The sequence below is a fragment of the Chelonia mydas genome, chromosome 1 (assembly GCF_015237465.2).
Source record: "Chelonia mydas isolate rCheMyd1 chromosome 1, rCheMyd1.pri.v2, whole genome shotgun sequence".
In the NCBI taxonomy this organism is placed as follows: domain Eukaryota; kingdom Metazoa; phylum Chordata; order Testudines; family Cheloniidae; genus Chelonia; species Chelonia mydas.
In genome coordinates this window covers 114,658,640-114,681,100 of record NC_057849.1, presented here as the reverse complement: position 1 = coordinate 114,681,100, position 22,461 = coordinate 114,658,640, and the positions used below count along the sequence as shown (strand labels likewise).

The 22,461-nt window shown below is 42.9% G+C and overlaps 2 protein-coding genes across 2 annotated transcripts in view; one reads left to right on the top strand and one right to left on the bottom strand.

The window, feature by feature from the left end:
* Positions 1-3,408: 3,408 nt before the first annotated feature.
* Positions 3,409-19,200, bottom strand: MFSD9 (major facilitator superfamily domain containing 9). Its single transcript, XM_037897940.2, has 6 exons — positions 19,036-19,200; positions 14,244-14,331; positions 11,752-11,795; positions 10,130-10,259; positions 7,907-8,116; positions 3,409-7,332 (listed from the first exon to the last, which is right to left on the bottom strand). Exons 1-6 carry the CDS (start codon positions 19,147-19,149, stop codon positions 6,545-6,547), a joined length of 1,374 nt encoding a protein of 457 aa, XP_037753868.1. The 5' UTR covers positions 19,150-19,200; the 3' UTR covers positions 3,409-6,544.
* Positions 19,201-19,440: 240 nt separating this feature from the next.
* TMEM182 (transmembrane protein 182) overlaps positions 19,441-22,461 on the top strand; it is a 41,243-nt gene continuing 38,222 nt past the window's right edge. The window contains exon 1 of the mRNA XM_043536632.1: positions 19,441-19,491. The gene's annotated coding sequence lies outside the window, so the exon portion shown is untranslated. The remainder of the gene's footprint in view (positions 19,492-22,461) is intronic.

Genomic DNA, 22,461 nt, shown 5'->3' with positions numbered 1-22,461 from the left:
GCTGCTGTGGAAATGCAGCAGAATTGTTATAACACTCATCACAGGCTGAGGGCGGATGGTGTCACGGTGAGGCATGGAGTCGGATTCAGGAAATCTGTGTCCAGTTCTCAGCACTGCTTGTGACTTTGGGTGGCTCATTTGGTCTCATTGTATCCCCTCAGTAAGATGGGGATATTAGTCCTTCCTTTGTCTGTTTTGTCTTTTTTTAGATTGTAAGCTCTGTGGGACAGGAACGATCTCTTGTTTTTGTTTGTACAGCATGTTGCACAATGGGGCCTCAGTTGGAGTCACTAGATACTACCATAAAATAAATAAATTACTATTACTGCTGCTAAAACACCCATGTCTTTCTCATCTCAGTTTAGAACTGGCCGTTTTAGTTTTATTTATGTTTGAGGGTTGTTTTGGGGTTTTTTTTGGATGGCTCAAACTTTTCTAAATTTTGCTGCAGTTACTGTAATCTTTTTCTACTGTTCAGGTTATGCGGAGTTCTTGCGTCTGTCAAATGCAAATTCTCAATTGTGTGCAGATGGAAAGATGATCTTTTTAAAGTCTCAGTCAAAGGCCCACGTCAAGATAATTTCTCTACTGTGAGATACTGATTTTTGCAAAAAGAACCGTGGCCATGTTTAGTTATTGTGGGAATCAGTCACCTGTGCATGGCCATCTTTTTCTCTTTGGCTTATGATGGAGTGAGGTGATGCTACAATGTTAATTTATACAAATAATTTTGAATTCATTTTTCAACAGCATCTTGGGTTTTTTCCCTTTTACATTTATTTGAATGATCAGCATATACTCCCTCACTCTCGTCATATCCGAATTAGAAATGAGCCTGTGCTGGAATTTTCACATTTGAATCCGGGTCCAAATTTTCCCCATCATGAGATTATGTTATGATTTGGGGGTTTGCATTAAGTTTGAATTGTGACTTTAAAAAAAGATGATAACATTATGCATGTAGAAGGTTAGTTTGGTTTACTCACTCTCTCTTTCCTTTGCTGATAAGGACTAAATCAGCGACTTTTAACTGAGCAAGTCACTTAGGGTCAAATTTCCAAAAGTGGCCCCTGATTTCTCACAACTCCTGAGAACCTGCATGCTCCACTGACTTCAGCTGGAGTAGCGGGTACTCAGTGTGACTGAAAAGACAGCCCCAAGTGTTTAAACTGCATACCCAAAAACTGAGGCACCTAAAATTAGGGGCCATTTTCGGAAACTTGGGTCTTAACCTCTTTGTACTTCAATTACTTAATTTATAAAACAGGATGATGCTTATTTTTAAATGCATTTTGAGATCTATGAATGAAAAGCAGTAAGTAAACGCATACCATACAGTTACAGACTCACAATATTTTGAAGTATGTTTCTTACTACCTTTTTCCCTACAGAGAGAAAGTAAATTGGAACATTATCTTTAAGACTTCCTAATCAGCACCTTCAGCTACAGCCTATAATGTGAATTTTGTCTTTTGTTATCCCATGTCAAAGAAAGTTTGTGGGTGTTGGGAAATTAGAAGCCAAATAAATGTCTGTCGCCTAGCACCATCTACTGGCGGAAATGATGTATAGACTATAGACATGGTTTTCATTCCCTTCAAGAAAAACAAGTCTGCAATGACAGAATAATTTCTATAACACAGAAGCAAAGGGAGAAATTTAGGGAGACAGAATTAAACTGAAGTTTGGCCAGGAAATTAATTGGCCAGGAAATTAACATACTTGTTCTTGTGAAAAATATTGTGGGATCTATAGTGACAGTGATCAGCACTTTGTCTACCTAACAAAGAGAATACTTCTTGCAGGTTAGCACAGATCCTCTAATAGGATATCACATTGGGACATTAAATCCTTGGTCTAGTCCAGAGACAACTGGGACCTGAGTTCTGTCAGGTTAAGTAGTGGGGGCATATTTCAAAGATTGGAGACTGAAATTGAAGGGCTGGGGGAGATTAGCCATCTGGTTATAATGAAACTTTAAAATATTATCACTCAATTCACGAAGTACTTTCTGGAAGGCAAGGTGTTGTAATTCTGCAGGATGTGATGGTGGGTTGGAGTAAATTCATACACAGAGAACACAAAAAATAAAATCTGGTTGAACTTGAAAGCTTATAGCAGTATCCTTTCACATGTATGCAACATTCAGCTACATGGAATAAAAACATTAGCTTGATATTTCTGTGCAGTGAAGTACTGTGTGTTGCTATTTAAAATATGATCAATAATTTCTGACTTAACATCCGATTGAATGTGTTCATGCCACCGGCTTCGAGCCATTGTTTCAACCTTAACTGCAGGCCTATTGAGTCAAAGCTGTGCTGTCTTAAGTTCAGAAAGCTCTCTTTACAGTCATATGGACTAGAAATAATGATTAAACATGGAAGCTTCAAGAGGTGAATTGCAAAGCCAAAAAACGCCCCCAAGACAAGACTCCAGGCAGAAGAAAAGCAGTGAGGTGTGACTCATGGGGATGGCAATAGTGAGAATGGCAAGATGCCAAGCTTATTTTCCTAGGCACTGGAAATGGTGGCTCTCGACGCCCAGTCTCAGAACTTGCATTCCAGCTCTTTCCCCTTTCTTTCTTTGTTTCTCTTTTATCCATTGATGGCCCTGCCTTCCTGGGTGAAGTAGAGATCAAATCCCATTTGCCATTAAGTGAAAGCTGGCATCTCCAAAGATAGCATTTAGCAGCAACTACCTTTCGCAGAGGGGAATCCAAACCTTGCAGATGCAGGCACTGCCAGGAACAACATGGAAATTGGGAGAAAAGTGTAGGAGCAGCCCCTAGTAATAACATCCTCCTGTGTAAAGGGGTGTGGTCAGGTCAGGGAGGTGCATAGACTGGAGCCAGAAAACAGAGAAGAGCTGGAGAGCAGGACTGGCAGGGGAAGCTGGTGACAGGGCTGGAGACAGTACATTCGTCTCTGGGGACTACAGAAATAAGAGAACAAGAAGGTATTACCAGCAGTTCCTAAGAAATGGAGAACCCTCTTGCACTCCCTTCAGCTACCATATGCAACTGAACTGCCTTTCCAGCCCCATTCCCCAATTCCTTCTGCTCTTAGATCCAACTCAGGAAAGCACTCATGTTTAACTTTAAGTACATGCAGAAGGCAGTGGGACGTACATATGCATTTCAAGTTAAGCACATGCTTAAATGATGTCCTGAATAGAGATGTTTTCCTGAATGGGTGCCTAGCTGATCAGGCAGCAAGAGGTCAACTGGACCCAAGAAGTCAATCAGGCAGAGGAAGACTAAAGAACTGAAAGAAGGCAGTCACGGAAACTAAATACTGCATTGGATGTGCATCCCATTCAACTCCATTGACTTGGCCACCTGTCTTCTCAAGTGCATTACAAGGAACAATATATAAAGTTAACAGAAGACAATGACTGAAACATTAATAAAAATGGAATGTCATTTCACTTTATTGCTTTTTAAAAAAGAATTTTAGTGCAATATTTGTAACTAAACTACAGAGAGTAATCCTTTCTAAAGTACTTCAAAATCACATTATATTATAAATACAGCCACTTTGTCCAGTAGCATCAGCTACAGTATGTCCCTGAGACCACATCTTCCACAGGCTTCTCACTCCAAATATTAATTTTCCATAATACAGATTTAGACAGTAAGAAAAATACAACATATCTTCCAAACCAAAAATCAATCAATGTTAAATAAAAAAAAATAAAAAAGGTTGTGGAAAGCACAAAGTGCTTCAGCTTGTGCATAAACATAAAAAGTGAAGTATTGAGTCCTATCACCCCAAAGAGTGGTATGCAGACAATTGTTAAATCTAGTGTAAACTAATTTCATGGTGCATTTGGTCTAAGAAAGCCCCACACTTTTGTTATCAGTGTCACAAGTTAGGATGACTTTCTAGCTGTTGGTTGTCGGGCAAGACGACCACCAAAGGTGTTAAATCCTTTATACCAAATACCAGTTCACTATGCTTTATTTCCACTTCATTCCAAGTGGCAGCAGCAAAGTGCGCCATTGCTGCCAAGAAGTCTAACAGCACACTGGGCTGCATTAGTAGAAGCACTGCCAGATCGAGGCAAGTGATTATTCCCCTCTATTCGCCACTGGTGAGACCACATCTAGAGTACTGCATCCAGTTTGGGGCTCCTGACTACAGAAAGGATGTGGACAAATTGGAGAGAGTCCAGTGGAGGGCAACGAAAATGATTAGGGGGCTGGGGCACATGACTTATGAGAAGAGGCTGAGGGAACTGGGCTTATTTAGTCTGCAGAAGAGAAGAGTGAGGGGGGGATTTGATAGCAGCCTTCAGCTACCTGAAGAGGGGTTCCAAAGAGGCTGTTCTCAGTGGTGGCAGATGACAGAACAAGGAGCAATGGTCTCAAGTTGCAGTGGGGGAGGTCTAGGATGGATATTAGGAAAAACTATTTCACTAGGAGGATGGTGAAGCACTGGAATGGGTTACCTCGGGAAGTGGTGGAATCTCCATCCTCAGAGGTTTTTAAGGCCCGGCTTGACAAAGCCCTGGCTGGGATGATTTAGTTGGGTTGGTCCTGCTTTGAGCAGAGGGTTGGACTAGATGACCTCCTGAGGTCTCTTCCAAACCTAATCTCCTATGATTCTATGATAAAGGTCCCTGTTCTGGGGAATTATGTTTCTTTCCTTAGTGGAGGGAAAAAGGGCAAGAGAATTAGTGAGGGCGATGTTTTGAGGCTCTTGCTTAAATGGTCACCAGAGATAAAATTATCAAAAGTGACTTAGGTGCCTAAGTCTCAATTGAAAGTCAATAGGACTTGGGCTCCTAAGTGCCTAAGTCACATAGCAAAACTTTATCCCAGGGCACAGTAAAAAAAAAGATGAAATTTACAGTACATTAAAAATGAGAAGATTCCATTTTTTGCATGAAGCTTAACTCTCACACAGAAATCAAGGGTACCTCCCGAAAACAAGCACATATATAGACTAGTCTCATTGTGTCCGCCTATAAAATTTAAAGTTATTAAAATATATATATGTGCTCCCATTGTGCTCTTACTGAGATCAAAGGGATTTTGCCAGTGATTTCAAACAGGAGCAGGCACTCTGTAAGAAAAGAGACTTTAAGAAGGAGAAAAGTTGATTTAAAAACAAAATTACAAAACGCCATCTGTGACAGCTCTGAAGTAAGATTTAAAGTTGCATGTGCACATCATATATGCTAAATTCAATAAAAAAATCTGCAGAGCGGCTTTGTATACTACATCAAATAATTAAACGGGAAGTGCTATGAAACTTTCAGATAAAAGGCACTATAAGAACAAACTTTTTTTAAAAACAGTGGCTCAAACGTAATGCTCAAAAATGTGATGGGCTAGTAACGCTGACTTGAACCTGGTATAGTATCGGTCAGCGCTATGGAAACCATCTCCATAAATCTGTCAATGCATTTCAGTCTTTACCCGCATCAACCTCCATTAGCTTTGGCCTGCTAAAATGGATGCAGACAAATGAAGATTAAGCTGCCAAACACACATTTTCCCTGGTTACCTAAATTGGGATTTAAATTTAATGTCTTCAGAGATGAAAAATAGTGGATTAATCCTACGTGGAACAAACACTTTAAAACATCACTAGATTTTCCAAAATGTATCTTAAACAACCATTTAAAGAACAGGAAAGAGTGGTTATTCTTAAAATGAAGATGGAACAAAATTGCACAGGGAGTTCTGGGAGTTCCTTCAAATACTCACTTATGAGAGAAGGTTGCCAGATGGAGATGTTCACTAGTCCAGGTACCACTAGTGCAAATTTCACTGTAATTTACATGATCTCATCTTCAATCACCCTTACTCTGCACGATGGCATTTTCTCTTTAAATACCTTATCTAGTATATATAAAAGAAAAATAAGCGCTAGAGCATACACAGCTCTATTTACCAGAAATACTGGGACAGAGGAGTGAAAGCAGAATGTCAGCTAGCCAGTTGGGAATGGCTAATTATGCTGCATGGGAAAGCTTCTAGGCAGAGCATGTGTCACAAGTTATATATGCAACCTCTGATTTATCAACAAGCCATTGTCACAGGAGGCCAATGGTTTATACAGGTCAGCCTTAATGTCTCATAATGATAAGTGCACATAACAAATTGTACTTGTCTAAATAAAAAACTTCACTAGTCTGTCTCTCTCAGTCAAAGAGCCTATCAGTCTAACCGTCATGCTTCAACGTGGGGCTGCAAACTGGATTATTCATCAGCCATTTATATACTCAGAATCATTTTTCTTGAAGGGATTTCAACCTTATTAGCACAAAGAAAATACAATTCTCAATTTACGAAAGTTTTTAAATGATACCTGCACCTCTGAAAGAGAATTTCTCTCTGAACTACAGCTCTGAGCATTCCTGTCTTGAGGTATGATCCTGCAGCAGATAAGTCTGTATGAATCTGAGGGCTCAGGCAGGCTGGCCTCCCCTTGAACTTGTACCATTCCTTTGAGAAAACAGCCTGTTGGTACAATACAGGTTTTTAGTGCTTTGCATTTTATTGATGATGCACCAGCCTGTCCAAAATAAGCTGCTATTCACTTTTTAATTTAGCAGTTCTACCGCTGCAATATCGTGGTGTGTTCACGAGCATTATCAGAATAGCTACCAGCGCCAGCCCCACACCAAGACTTGGAGGGCCACAGGGACTGAACTCCTGTGCAATTCCTGAGAGAAGAGGGGCAATTATGCGTCCCACAGATGTCACAGACTGACCAACTCCTATGAGCGTGCCACTGGCCTGATTCCCACCCAGGGTCAACTCAAGGTCAGTGATGCAAGTGCGTCCTACAGTGGTTGAAAACGCCAAAAATGTTGACGATAAAATGACCGTCCATATGCTGAGTGCTGTGGAATATAGCATTATCAACACACAGGTGAGAACAGTGGAATGTAATAAAAGTGCATAAGTGTTATGTTGATAAAGTCTAGTTATTGGTCCAAGTAGAAAACCAGCAAGTGCTCCAAGGGTGCTACTATAGCTTATGAGGTACCCTGTGAGCTTAGGTTTCACCCCAAATCTCTCTTCAATTGCCAGAACAAAATTGCTATAATACAGCATTACAGCTACAGACATTAGTAGCCGTACTAAAAATACATCCCACAGATCAGAGCATGCAATGCTTTTAATCCTCTTCAGCACTGACCCAACTGGAATCCATAGGAACTGGAGGGGAGTATCATATTTCATTGCTCCATTAACTAGTGATTTAACCTGCAGGTCATAGTTTGCCTTTGCTGTCACTCTGCTGTTACTGGTGGTCTGTTCATTTTCATTACTATCTGTGTGTTCCTCACTCCATGGTAACATCCAGACCAGGCCTGTAGAGGTAATGCAATACGATCAGTTAATTGTAGACAGGTACACTCTTTACCCCATGCTCAAACAGGTAAGTTACTGTTATGTTTTAATGGTGTCTCTAATTGTATAAATCAAAGACAAATGAAAGTATTTTGCACTTTGTTGGCAACATTTCATCTTAAAATAATCACAAAACAGTTTACAAAAATTAAGCACAACATAACCCATGTAGTTACTATTGGTTTCCCCATATTTAAAATGGGGCTCTATAATAAGAGAGAAAAAGGTTAAGTGACTTGCTCATGCAGCATATACATAGCAGATCTGAGAACTGAACCCAGGCTTCAGACTCCCACTCTCCAGCTCTAGACACAAAAATAACACTCCATCTCTTGTATCTGGATATAAAAAAGAAATAAAGAGGGGGAAGGCTGTCTTAAATGAACTATTTTCAAAACGTGAGAAGTAGTTCACATTCAAAGAGCAGTCTGAATGCACAGAACAGAAAGGGATTACAGTCAAATTACTGTACAAACAACACGAACACAAATCTCTTGAAAAAGCCTGAAGTGCAAAATACTACATACAACTTACCAGCATTCAGAATGAAGATGAAAGAACAGATGAAAGATGTCAGGTAAAAGCCACTTTCTAGCTCTGTAAAGTAGCCACCAACCACAGGACCCAGGATGAAACCAACACTGGAGGCTGCATTGAAATGTCCTATTACAAGAGGGCGCTCTTTCTCAGAAACCAAGTCAGAAAGAAGAGCTTTTGATATGGAGAGAGTGTGTTTGAAAATACCTGCAAGTTAACATAAAAACATAGGAAAACGATATCATATTTATTTAGCATAGGATGTAATTTATAAGGTTGTGTTTAATTATTGTTTGAAAATTCCATAAGCTAGAAATCGTCCAATGCCAGAGCTATAGAGGTTGTGTCATGGAAGTGGTGAGCTGGACGTGTGACGAGTTTGGCAGCAACCATTCCCTCGGCTAGTGGAATCATGTTAAACAGACATCTGCGTCAAGTGAGCGCAACAGCTCAAATAGGATAGAAGCAGCACCTCTGATTGGTGGATCCCAGTAGAGGTGAGGCAACTACCAGAGACATCGCATCTTGTGGTCAGTGCTGGGGAAAGAATGATACGGCTGGCTACGGACACTTGCAATTCGTACAGTACAATCCCAGGTTGTTAACCAGTAGGTGTTGGTAGGCTGAGAAACAGCAACAATTAATATGAATTCTGGGCCATTCTAAAAATGCCACATGTGCACAATAAAATCTCTTTCTCTGCTCCTTCCTCACAAAAGGATTACCTTACATCACCACAGTCCACAACCACTGGCAATATAGGAGCATTACAAAAACTCTAAAGAGGTAGTTAAAATTTTAAACATTTATCAAACAAAACACTGAAGTTTCTTTATCATACAAAAAAAGAACCAAAACCAACCCACTGCCTCCTCTATCAAGGAAACAAAAAAGTTTTCTTTGGAATGAGGCTAGATAACAGGTTTTTAAAATTCTGACTATGAGAGTTTTATCATACAGAGACGTTAATCATAGAATATCAGGGTTGGAAGGGACCTCAGGAGGTCATCTAGTCCAACCCCCTGCTCAAAGCAGGACCGATCCCCAATTAAATCATCCCAGCCAGGGCTTTGTCAAGCCTGACTTTAAAAACTTCTAAGGAAGGAGATTCCACCATCTCCCTAGGTAACGCGTTCCAGTGTTTCACCACCCTCCTAGTGAAAAAGTTTTTCCTAATATCCAACCTAAATCTCCCGCACTGCAATTTGAGACCATTACTCCTTGTTCTGTCATCAGCTACCACTGAGAACAGTCTAGAGCTATCCTCTTTGGAACCCCCTTTCAGGTAGTTGAAAGCAGCTATCAAATCCCCCCTCATTCTTCTCTTCCGTAGACTAAACATCCCCAGTTCCCTCAGCCTCTCCTTATAACTCATGTGTTCCAGTCCCCTAATCATTTTTGTTGCCCTCCGCTGGACTCTTTCCAATTTTTCCACATCCTTCTTGTAGTGTGGGGCCCAAAACTGGACACAGTACTCCAGATGAGGCCTCACCAGTGTCAAATAGAGGGGAATGATCACGTCCCTCGATCTGCTGGCAATGCCCCTACGTATACATCCCAAAATGCCATTGGCCTTCTTGGCAACAAGGGCACACTGTTGACTCATATCCAGCTTCTCGTCCACTGTAACCCCTAGGTCCGTTGATGGAAACTTCGTGTTAGTGGCACTAACAAATATGCTTTTACACAACATACACATTCTGTTAAGTAGTGAGCCAAGCTTTTAGATGATATCCTATTTGGAAATATATGTTCAGTATGACAAAAATGTATTGAAGATCTTATATCATGTTATGTGGTGCACACAGACTAACTCTTTTAGAAGTTACTAGTGACTTTGCGTGCTCAACTTGAGAAACGTTAAAGTGGCCTTATTTTCAGGAAGTGATAAGCACCCACCCTTTGAAAAAACAGTCCCTGCACTGAAGTGTCTCAGAAGTTGTTTACCCCCTCCCCCACCCTCCAAAAAACCCAAGCCCTGAGAAATCACTGGTCACATGTCTCATTAAAAAAAAAAAAATAGTAAAAAGATCAACTTAGAGGTCTTTTCAAAGCTGGGGTTCCATAGGTGCCAAAGAACCATTGTACTTGTGATAAGTAAAACTGTTCAAAGCTACTATCTAGCTTGTCCCCACATCTAAATACCATGATTTCCCCAGCAATAATTCTCAAACCAACGTTGGACTAAATATAAATCCAAGTACCAAGTCAATTACTCACCTACAGGTACCCTAGCAATGGCAAATAAACACACACTGGTGGACATGCCAAGCAGCAAATAACCCACTGCACTGAAGAGGATACAGGCAATCAGGGAATACCGTCTTCCTATTACATCACTCCAGCAGCCCTGGTAAGACAATAAATGAGTGTTTTTTATAGTATTGAACAACCCATTGTGAACAATATGCATGTCTGAATTAAATCGATTACTTCTTTTCTCAAAAGAGAGGTCCCTGAGGGACCATCAGTGGAAACATTCATAAACAGATTAGATAACATTCATAATAGTATTGGGTCTAGATGCCAGAGACTGGACATGATGGACTAAATTCAACCCTAAAGTCAATCGGAGAAGCACCTGCTTCCACCATGAATTAATTTTACTAGATGAGGTATGAAAGCCAAGCTTAATTTAATTTAATGTCTCATCTTAGTTTTATGTAAACCCATGACAATTTAGTGAAATATCATGGGCGACAGTCTAATGAAAATGTCATCACACCAACACTGACCATTATTATTTATATATGATAGCAACTACTGTGTGCTAGATGCCTGCCAAACACTCAGAGAGGGCAGTCCTGGCTTGAGGGAGCTATCAGTCTGAGGGCAGACAAACAGAAAGAGGTCATGGGAAGGGGAAAATTAAAAGATAACCTATAAAAATAAGTCAATTTAATTCACCACATGCAGCATGGCAGAAGAGGGTCTTTAAGTAGGAAGGGTAGGAGCCTTACACATAAGTTCAGGGAAGCTGCAACAGACAGAGGAAAAGGTGACTGTGTGCAAAATGGGTGGATGAAACCTATGAGCACTGGCTCCAAAGTACAGATTTGAATGTTGGCAGGTACAGTATGCATTCTTGACCTATGGCCTTGGGTTGTGTCCTTGTGCATATTTGTTTTGGGAAAGGAGGGGAAAAAGCATACCCTATGGGGAAAAAATAAAGTTTGAGAGACATTGCATGAATTAAGGCCAATGGCAAATTACAACAGACTCCATATTAATCGGAGAATATAACAATTTCAGAGATCTGGCCTATGATACTATTTCTTGTATGGAGGCTACCGCGTTAAAGAAAACTGCTCTAATAGCAACACAACATTAAACAGAATGTTACATGCCTGACACATAGTAATATTTGACTGCTTAAACTACTACTTTCAAATCTAGGCAGAGATTTGGTTTTCAGCTAAAAATTTCATCTTGTGTACTAGGATTTGATTAGTCCCTATCACTGAAACAAAGTCCACATAGAGTAAGAGCAGTTCCTCCAACCTCAAAGGCTTGTGTAAACACTAGTGTAACACCGACAGACCCTGGTAGTCGAGGGCAGGATCAAACGAGGGACCTCTGGAGCTTAGAGCATGAGCCTCTACCACATGAACTGAAAGACAACCAGCTGTTAGCTAAGGCTATAGAGCAGACTCAGACTCAATCAATCTCTCTCTCTCTGTGGTCTCAGTACCACTAGATGTGACAGAACAGGAGGTATGTGGGCTATGCTAGCAAATGTACAGTTTCACATTCCCCAAAATATTACCATTAATGTTTTTAATTTTCCTGCAAAGTTAATAGAAACACCAATATATATTTAAGATCCAGTATTCAAAACTTACCACAAATGTGCTGGAAAAGAGCTGCAGTAAACCATAAAGAGATCCTAAAATAAAAATAGCGAAAAAAGACACTGAGAATTAAACATGAACAGACTTGTGAAACTGGCTTTAAAATGGTTCTGCAAAGTGGGAAAATTAACAAAATAATTAATTAGAAGTATAGGAAGAGGCAATAGAGAAAAGCAGGGGCGGAGTCCAGCATGAACAAGATTTTCACCACTTTCCTTTGATGGATGAATTTTCCTCTTTTTCTGAGTGTCTGAAAATTGCAACACTATTCAACGGAGAAGAGTGGAAGCAGCAGTATGCTGCTTTGCCAGGGGAAATAACTGAAACTGGGACAGCTGGCACCCTACACCAAACATTATGACAGGGCACTGTAGCAGCAGGCCTGGAAGAAATTGCAAATCCTACCCTTCAAAATGAAGGGTAAGAACCTAGCAGCAATTGGCAGTAGGAGAGAAGGAACAGAAAGAAAACAACAATTGCAGCATGGAGTCAACAGTACAATATTTGTCAGCCTCTTTTACTGATTAAAGGACATCCCAGCTCCCTCGCTTTTTGAACGCTTAAGTCAATGCAAAGTGTAGAGATGATAATGTACTGTACACTAAAGTCACTGCATAAACAACATTTCTGTCAACCAAACTCAGAAATAGGATTAACATCAGAAGGAGTTCTATTCCATGCAAACTGAAAAGGCAGGATATTAAAAATCTGGGTATAAAGACGACATTTATATCATCATTACGATTTCTAAACTGTGCACTAGACCTGTATTTGTGTTATAAGCCAGCACCCAAGAATCACTTTAGTGGAGGAGAGGAAGCTACAGAATCCAAAAAGGTCATCATTTGGAACCACCATATAGTAGCTTCTGAAGACAACTATGAAGAAATTCAATGACTTAATAGTGGGACAATCATGATTATAAGGGGGAAGAATCAGCTGCAGAAAAATGTCTATCTTGCTTAGAGCTTGCCATTGTTTTCCACTGTGTGGCTACTGAAGGTTAGTTATGATACATACAGTAACTCCTCACTTAAAGTTGTCCTGGTTAACACTGTTACGCTGATGATCAATTAGGGGACGTGCTCGTTTGAAGTTGCACAATGCTCCCTTATAACGTTGTTTGGCAGCCACCTGCTTTGTCCACTGCTTGCAGGAAGAGCAGCCCATTGCAGCTAGCTGATGGAGGCTTGGAACCAGGGTGGACCGGCAGCCCCCCATCAGCTCCCCGCTCCCCTAAGTTCCCTGTGCAGCAGCCGCCCAGCAGGCTATCAATTGCCTATCAATTGCCCTCAGTTCAGCTGTCCCTCCCCCCACTGCCATGTGCTGCTCCTGCCTCCTGCTTGCTAGGGGGGGTGGGGGGGAAGAGGGGGGCTAATGTCAGGGTGTCCCCCTCCCCCCTGCTCACTCCTTCTCCATATAGAGCGGGGGCGGGGGCGGGGACGACAACAGGGCTCAGGACAGAGAGAGCTTGCTGGCCACAGCTGTTGTCTAAACTTCCTGATATACTTAAAAAGGCAATGTACTTAGAGTGGGGTCAGAGTTCTTAAAGGGGAAATGTTTCAGAGTAACAGCCGTGTTAGTCTGTATTCGCAAAAAGAAAAGGAGTACTTGTGGCACCTTAGAGACTAACCAATTTATTTGAGCATAAGCTTTCGTGAGCTACAGCTCACTTCATCGGATGCATACTGTGGAAGCTGCAGAAGACATTCTATACACACAGAGACCATGAAACAATACCTCTTCCCACCCCACTCTCCTGCTGGTAATAGCTTATCTAAAGTGATCATCAAGTTGGGCCATTTCCAGCACAAATCCAGGTTTTCTCACCCTCCGCCCCCCCCCCCCCCCCAACTCACTCCCCTGCTGGTAATAGCCCATCCAAAGTGACCACTCTCTTCACAATGTGTATGCCCACCTTGATTATTGTTTCATGGTCTCTGTGTGTATAAATAAATTGGTTAGTCTCTAAGGTGCCACAAGTACTCCTTTTCGTTTTGTAAAGGGGAAAAGTGCATCTCTCTCTCACACAGGGTGTGTGTCTCTGTCTGCCATGCTATCTCCCCTCCCTCCATTCCTGCTGCCTTGTAGAGTGGGAGGCTACATTAACAACGTGTTAACCCTTGAGGGCTCAGCCAAATGTTAGTTCATCATTTACCAGTAAGGCATTCCCTGGGAAATATCCCACCCTCTTCCAGCTTCTGACTTCACCACCTCAACCAAGCTTCACAATCATCATTGCTGTGTACAGTATTAAACTGTTTGTTTAAAACTTATACTGTATGTGAAAAAAATTTTCCCTGGAACCTCCCCCTCCCCTCCCCCTCCATTTACATTAATTCTTATGGGGAAATTGGATTTGCTTAACATCGTTTCGCTTGAAGTCGCATTTTTCAGGAACATAACTACAACGTTAAGTGAGGAGTTACAGTATCTGACTTCTACATCATGTCCTGAGTAATCAGTACCCATGCTGTACTCACCTACTACTCCTGCAACAGTTGGACTTGCTCCTAGAGACTTGATATGAAGGCTTAACAGAGGCACAACCATACTTACACCAAAGAAGTCCTGAAAGAATAGGGAGAATGGAATTTCAGTAATTGAGCATATTTACAAAGATACAGAAAGTCAAGATTTAGGAATAAATGATTCTGTATTTTAAAAGGGTTTTATATTTTAATTGAATAACAATCTAGGATCAGGTCTACATTTGGAAGGCTCCACCCGCACAGCTATACCAGCATATTATACCGGTCAAGTGCTTCTAGCGTGGATGCAGCTTATTGCTGGTATACCTTATTCCAGCTGCCCTGAGTGAAACAAGCTATACTGGTAAAAGCACAGCTTTGCTGGCATAATTGCATCAACACTAGGGGTTCTAGAAGGCACAGCTATGCTGATCACAAATCACACTTTCATCACACCCCTGACCAAAAGTTTGATCTGGTCAACAAGAAATAAAAAGTTTTGCATGACAGAGAATGTGTTGTGTTGCATTCCATAATCCTTGCAATTTGACTGGTATGTTCACAAATTACAGTTTTTTAAGCTAAAAACTGACAGGAACTACTTATCTTCTGAATGGTACTAAATACATGAAAAAGACAGTGCTACACTTTTTCAGAAGATCTAGTTAAGAAATATTTAATGCTTAATATATATATTGGAAGTTGAATAATTATTCTGAATTTTCAAAATGATAGGCTTGCACTATTTATATTGCATTTTTAATACAGCAATATAAATAGTCTGGTGTATCATGGAAATAAAAAAAAAAGCTTCTCTCTGTACAAATAATTAAGTTATGAAAACAAACATTTAAAGCACCGGAAAATGCATGTACAATGTAGGCTTTCAGTTGAAAAACATCATCTACAATGGGAAGAGAGACTTTCAAGACAGCCCATTCCTGTAAATAGATTCCATTATTTTTCTTGCATTACAATGGCAAAGTGTAGGATACAGCACAGAGGCAAGGCAAAGCATAAGGGAAGCAGAGATTTCCTCAGTAGCATCAGAGGAAGACGAGACAGCATGTGAGGGTTCTTCACTCCGATACTGTACAAGGATCTCCTGGCCTGTCCTTTCAAATTTTTATCTTTTGTTAACTTACCATACTGACCTGCTAATTCTTTACTGTACAATGCTGCTTGCATGCCACTTCTACATCAAAGTAGAACTGTGCTGAAGGGGACTACTGAAGCAGTCTCACCTTTTATCAGAGACTACTGCAGTTGCACTAAGCATTCATAATAGTCCATCCAAAACTAGAATAGAGATGTCATTATAAATACCATCGAGTCACATGCTTCTAATATCTCATTAAGCAGTCATGATGGCTAATTTTTATATATACATACACTCACAAAACTAATATAGCTGATCCCTAGTACTCCTTAAGTAACACAATATTTAAGCCCAGTAATTGTTATTATCATCTGCATGTCAGTGAAGAACAGCAATTATTTCTTATTTTAAAGAGAGAAGTGTATGTTATTCTAAACTCTAATTTATTGGCTATGGGAAGGTTATGTAGCAGACAACAGCTCAGTGACATCGCTCAGCTACTATTCACAGTGGTCACCCTTAGAAATGTGCCAATTGCCTTCTATGGCAAAGTAAATTTACCTCAGTATTAGAAGGGTTCTAATTATTACCTATAATGAGCATAAGGCAGTTTATGAAACATTGCAAACACAAATGTAAGCTTCAGAGTAGCAGCCGTGTTAGTCTGTATCCGCAAAAAGAACAGGAGGACTTATGGCACCTTAGAGACTAACAAATTTATTAGAGCATAAGCTTTCGTGAGCTACAGCTCACTTCATCGGATGCAGCAAAACAGGCAAGCTCTATGGAGCACTATTGCCTACTGCTTTTTCAGACTTGTAAGGAAAAAGACAGAGTTAAAGAGGAAGCACAAACAAAGGAAAAAAAGCAAAAATGAGATAGATTTATCAAAGGGGGAAATGATGGAAAACAATATAAAAGACATGAAAGAAAAAAGTCAGTTCTCTTTGGCTAGTTTAAACAAAAGTAACTTGAAGTAATACATGCAAAAGCATTTTCCCGTTTCATCAATCTTAGATGCTTATTTCTGCATTAAACTATCACACTGGCTAGCTGAACTGAAAGCACTCAAAGTCCCAGACATGAATGGCTAGTTTGCCTATGTTAATAGAGACTATATTTGCATGAAACTGTAGTAAGATGAGGCCCTGAAACATAAACCCTTGGTATCAGAGGCCTGGTATGAGACTAATGCCTGAGCTAAAGTAATGGTCAAGACTTTGCTGACATAAAGCAAAGTTAAGCTGCGAGCCAGAGGCAGGCCCTGCTTGCAGAAGCTGGCAAGGAAAGGGCTGATGTTGCATAAATATATGCTGTTGCACAAACATGTATCTAAAGTGTATTGGATACCAGAGCCACATACAAATGGTATAAGAACATTCTTATACCGTCCACATAGATAACAAGGACAGGGGCAAAAGGCTAGTATGATGGATAGAGTTGTTTTGTTCGAACCAACATGTACAAGGTGAGAGGCAGCACCTTACTGCGTAGAAGGGTGGTGCATTGTTACGTAAAGGGGTTGCACCTCAATACGTCAGGAGTGTTATGTAACTTGTTTGTACCTGTGTATAAGAATACATCCCTGGGGGGGTGTCTCTGTCCAGTCTAGGGGGCAGTGGAGTGTCCCGCCACTGACTGAGCGGCGTCCATTGCCAGGGAGCACAAATTCGTAGTTATGCCCTGTAGAGTCTATAGGGAACTATTACTGTGCTTCGTTTGACAATAAACCTGGCTCGGGTTCCTTCATATCTTACTAGAGTCTGTGGTTTTCCGGGGTTCTCTCGGGGTCTGCTGTGTTAGCTATTTGCGCAGAGCTGGGGCAGCACACAGCAGGAACACGCATGCAGCCGACTGTTATCATCATCGAACAAGAGCAGAGCACCACACCTGTGGAGTCTGACAACAGAAACCACTGTGGTACCACTTTCCAAGGGGCTGAACAGGATTTGGTGACTGCACTCCCCATTCAGAATACTCAGCCGAACAAGGGCATCCTGCATGGCTGCATGCAGGGGGAGATTTGGGAATAGGACAGGGTTGGAAGTTCTACAGCCAAAGCAGAATCAGACCCAGAAAACTTAAGAGACTCATCCAAGGCCACACAGGAAGTCAGTGACAGAGCCTGGATTAGAGCTGAAGAGTTCCTGAGTGCAGCTCCCTTTCTGAGTCCACAGAACAAACCACTCAATTCCTTAACAAGAGCTGCTCAGAAAGCAAGATTTAACATGATTTAGTTCAATAAAAGTGTCTGACAAATTGTCTTCACTAAAATTTATTGACTAGAATATACATCCAATCATTTAAAAAAAAAATAAGAAAAGTTGTTTTAAAAATATGACTTTGTAAACCAAAGATGTTCCTTTAGTCCCACTTTGTGAGGATGAAGATATAATTTGAGACTAAGGTAGACCATATACATTTCAAATAAATGAAGGACAACTGTATGGGGGGGGGGGGGGGAACCTTATTTTTAGGAGAAACTACCCCACACTGTTTTAGTCAATATATAAATGCATGATTTTTGTATAACAGTGCACGATCCTTTGTATGGTTATTGAAAACATACTAAGAGTAACTCAGATAAAATGTAACTCCTTATTGGATATGGGTCATAGGGAAGTAAGCACTAAATAAATGATATGCCTTAAAATACTGAATGGATGGTCATCTTATTTGATGGGAAATAAAGGACAGCAGCAAGGATAAGGGTATGCCTGCTGGAATGCAGCTTTTAGCCAAAGTGTCAGATCCTGGGGAAATCTCTTAGGCCTCAGAACTGCCTCTAAAATCTCAGGGTTTTCAGTAGTGCCATGGATGTGGTGAGTACTGAACAGAACAGAGATTGTCTTTGCCCATCCCTAAACTCAGACATTTGGAGGAATTTTTCAGTCCCTTAGGACTCCCTCAGGAACCTCAGGGTTTTTTTGGCCAGGTAGTTGCTATTGATGTCAAGGCGATGGGAGCTTCAACCATGACAATGACATTAAATACAGACACAGGAGAAATGGGTGGTGTCCGAATAGACTATAAAAAGGCAGCTCTCGAACCCGGATGCTCTAGGGTCATTTACAGTATGGGACAGATTATATTTTATATGTGGATTACACATATTTAAGGTTACATTTGTTATACATCCCCCATCAAACAGCAGAGAAGATCTGCCATGGGGTGCAGGAGTGCCGGGCAATGGAGCCGAGGATCGTTTTTCAGGGTTTTTTGAGTGTTCCAGTGGAGACAAGCGGCAGAGACACCACTGCGGTCCTGGTTCACCTCCAGGCTGGATAATATTTGCTTTTTTACACTTACACACACACCCCCCGCCGGCCAGGGCAGGAACCGGGACACACACCCCACCCCCGCCGGCCAGGGCAGGAACCGGGACACACACCCCACCCCCGCCGGCCAGGGCAGGAACCGGGACACACACCCCACCCCCGCCGGCCAGGGCAGGAACCGGGACACACACCCCCCCACCCCCGCCGGCCAGGGCAGGAACCGGGACACCCCCCCCCCCCCCCCCCCGCCGGCCAGGGCAGGAACCGGGACACCCCCCCCGCCCCCGCCGGCCAGGGCAGGAACCGGGACACACACCCCACCCCCGCCGGCCAGGGCAGGAACCGGGACACACACACCCACACACGGCAGGAAGCGGGGGACCGAGCCCCCGCCCGGCAGGTCCCTGATGCTGCACCCCGCACTCACCAGGAAGCCCACCAGGTAGAGGCACCGCACGAAGCGGCTGAGCCCGGCCCCGCGCGGAGCAGGAGGAGCCGCCGGGCCCGGCCGTGGGGCTGGCGGCGGCTCCCAGGCCCCCATGCTCCAGCCAGGCCCGGCGCCGGCGGCCGCAGCGGGGGAAGGAGCATGCGCGGCGCGGCGCGGGGCTGGGGCGGGGCCCCGCGGGGCTGAGCCAGGCGGTCGGGCAGAGCCAGCTGGGCAGAGCCTCGGAGACCGGGGTCGCGTATTTGCCAGCCATGATCTCACACGAGTGATAAGCGGGGGTGGGTGGAGGTGGCGTTGATTTGTCATCAGGGCTTGAAGCCTTTAAGGATCATGTTCCCCCATCTTTTTTCTCCCCCCCCCACCCCCTCTGCCCAGCAGCTGGACCCCTGCTGGGATTGTCACAGAAGAACAAGATTCCCGGAGCTGGGGCTTTAAGAGGTGGGTGGTACCCGTCACCGGAGGGGACCAGTCTTGTCAGTGCCTTCCTGCAGCGTCCAGCGCCAGACTGCGCCTGTTACGACCCCAGAAAGGGCGCCCTTGTGCTGACCCGTTCTCGCTTCCCGCAGTCCCACTTTTGCCCCTCTGCCAAACGCAGGGGCTGCGGCTGTGCGGCTGGCCCCCAGCATGGGGTGCGGGGGTTCTCTGCGGGTCAGTGTGACAGCTCTGGCGTAAGGGCTGTGTCGGAGAAAAGAAAGGGCAGGAGAGGTCTTGGCCCGAGCACACTATGCCACGGCTCGTTTGTAAAGGTGTGACAGCACACCCGTGGTCCTTAGGAGCCGATGCGTCTTAGAGCAGCCCTGGAGCCAAAACTCAAGGGGCACTAAAGATGGTTTAAAGCCACCCCTCCCCCAGCTCATACACACTTTTCTGCACCCAGCCCTGAAAAGAAGAATCTGACCACACAAACAATAAACCTTTAGCTGGCTCCTTGAGGAGAAATTCATGGAGGACAGGTCCATCAATGTCTGTTAGCCAAGATGGGCAGGGATGGTGTCCTTAGCCTCTGTTTGCCAGAAGCTGGGAATGAGCGACAGGGGGACGGATCACTTGATGATTACCTGTTCTGGTCATTCCCTCTGGGGCACTTGGCATTGGTCACTGTTGGCAGACAGGATACTGGGCTAGGTGGACCTTTGGTTTGACCCACTATGGCTGTTCTTATGTAGAAAATTTCTCATGCCCTCCCACCCAGTAATCTGAAATGGCTCTCATCTTGTTGACCTGCTAGGTACACTGCAAAGCCCATTTGTTTGATTTGGTGTTTGAAATGGGCTGAGATGGTCGAAGAAATGGATGCTAAGAGGTTTTGGCTTGTAATACAGGAGCTGTGCTGCTGTTTTGGCTCTGTATTTGTATTTTTGTATTGTGTATTTCTGAATGTCAAGACTTTGGTAAGCATTATTTTATGCTGCCTTTTAATTCAAATACATAAAATAGCGTTTGTAAAGCATTTTGAGATTCTCAAATGAAGATTGCCATATAATGCAACGTATTATTATTATGTTAAAACCAGAAGAGGTTTCTTAATTCAGCCACTTAAGAATCACTCAGCAAGGCTACACTTTCTGAAAACTTAAGAAATTCGAAGGAAGAGCAGCTCAATATTTTTACATTAAGCATAAACTCTTTATAAAACAAAACCTATTTTAAAATATTAAAGTCTTGGACAATGCTTCAAAGCCTGCAATAATGTCTTAAGAAGAATTAGACTTCACATAAGGCCCCACGCCACTTCCTGCAGCCCCCATTAGCCCGAAATGGTGAACCACGGCCAGTGGAAGCTGCAATCGGCTGAACCTGCGGACGCTGCAGGTAAACAAACCGTCCCGACCCACCAGCGGATTTTTCTGATGGGCCACAATGCAAAGGTTGCCAATCCTTGACCTATTACCATCTCCTTTCTAGCCAAAGCCTCTCTTATAGAATATGTCCTCCTAAATTCATTGTGTCAGTCCTTGTCAGTTTACTAATTTATTCTAGTCACTTGGTAAAACCAAGAATGATGGTTGATGTTTGACAAAAGAAATCAACAGTTGATGTGTACCTGCGAGCTTGATAAATTATATCTTCATGTGTTTTTAAATAGTCAGTTACAGAGTTAAGGTCTTGATCAAGAATAGGGTACATAATAGGAGATGGAGTTGTGTTTGTCTTCTGAGAACAAGACCTGAAGACAAGAAGAAGACAGTCCAAATTCCCAGATATGTAACCTTAAGGGCCACGGAGGCCCAGATGTGGGTGGAAAGCTGAAGATTCCCACCCTAAGATCAGGAACTGGTGTCTCTACTGCCCTGACAGAGGCAACGGGCTGGAAGTCAGATGCGCTAACCACTGCGTGGCCCTCTGAACTCCCATCACAGGCACATCCTAAAATTTAACAAAATTTTGAGAACATATTCAGTCCCTCAGCAAGAGAGACAAAATATTAAGCCTTATAAATTTTCATCTAAAGTTCTTAAAATCATTTTGTGAGACAGATCTAAGACAACGAATGCAATTTATTGCAGTAAATGGAACACATTCTTTAATTTGAGCATTACAAATAGGCAAGATCAAGACCCCCCAAATGTACCATTTATCATCAAACTTACAAAATCTAACAATGACTTATTTCATTCTGGTTTACAACTTCAGATCACTAGAGTGCATTTAGCAGTCATTTCAACTTTTCATATACAGATTGAGCCCAGAAGAAAAACTTACAATCCACCAGTCCAGAAAATTTTGAGGCACTGTAAATGGATTGGAGTTTTAAAACTGCTGATCATACTAATAGTATCTGAAGAGTAATCTCTTCTAAAAGATCTGGGAATGAGCGACAGGGGATGGATCACTTGATGATTACCTGTTCTGCTCATTCCCTATGAGGCACCTGGCATTGGCCACTGTCAGAAGATAGAATACTGGGGTAGATGGACCTTTGGTCTGACCCAGCAGGGCCATTCTTATGTGTTTATTTACAGATCTGAGACATGAAAATTAGTCTTTTTATTGACTGCAACCTCAAAGCTATACACTCTGATGAGTGTGACAGATAGGGTGACACCTTTTTCAAAAGGCAAAGTGGGATACATGCAGGAGCTCTGCCCCCACCTCCCTTGGTGGCCCTGCCCCTGGCTCCTCCTCTTTCCCCTGAGGCCTTTCCCTCTGGCCAGGCTGGAAGCTGGAGCTGGGCTGTGGTAAAAGCTGCCTAGGGAGCCCAGGCCACTGTGGGAAGCCCCAGACCCTCCACCTGCCCTGGGCAGCACACCCCAGGAGGTGGGGACATGGGCTGGGGGCTGCTCTCAGGCACCTGGCCCATCGCCCAGGGCAGGTGGAGGGTCTGGAGTTCCCCTTAGTGGCCTGGGCTCCCTAGGCAGCTTTTACCATGGCCTGGACCAGCTCCAGCTTCCGGTCTGGCCGGGGCAG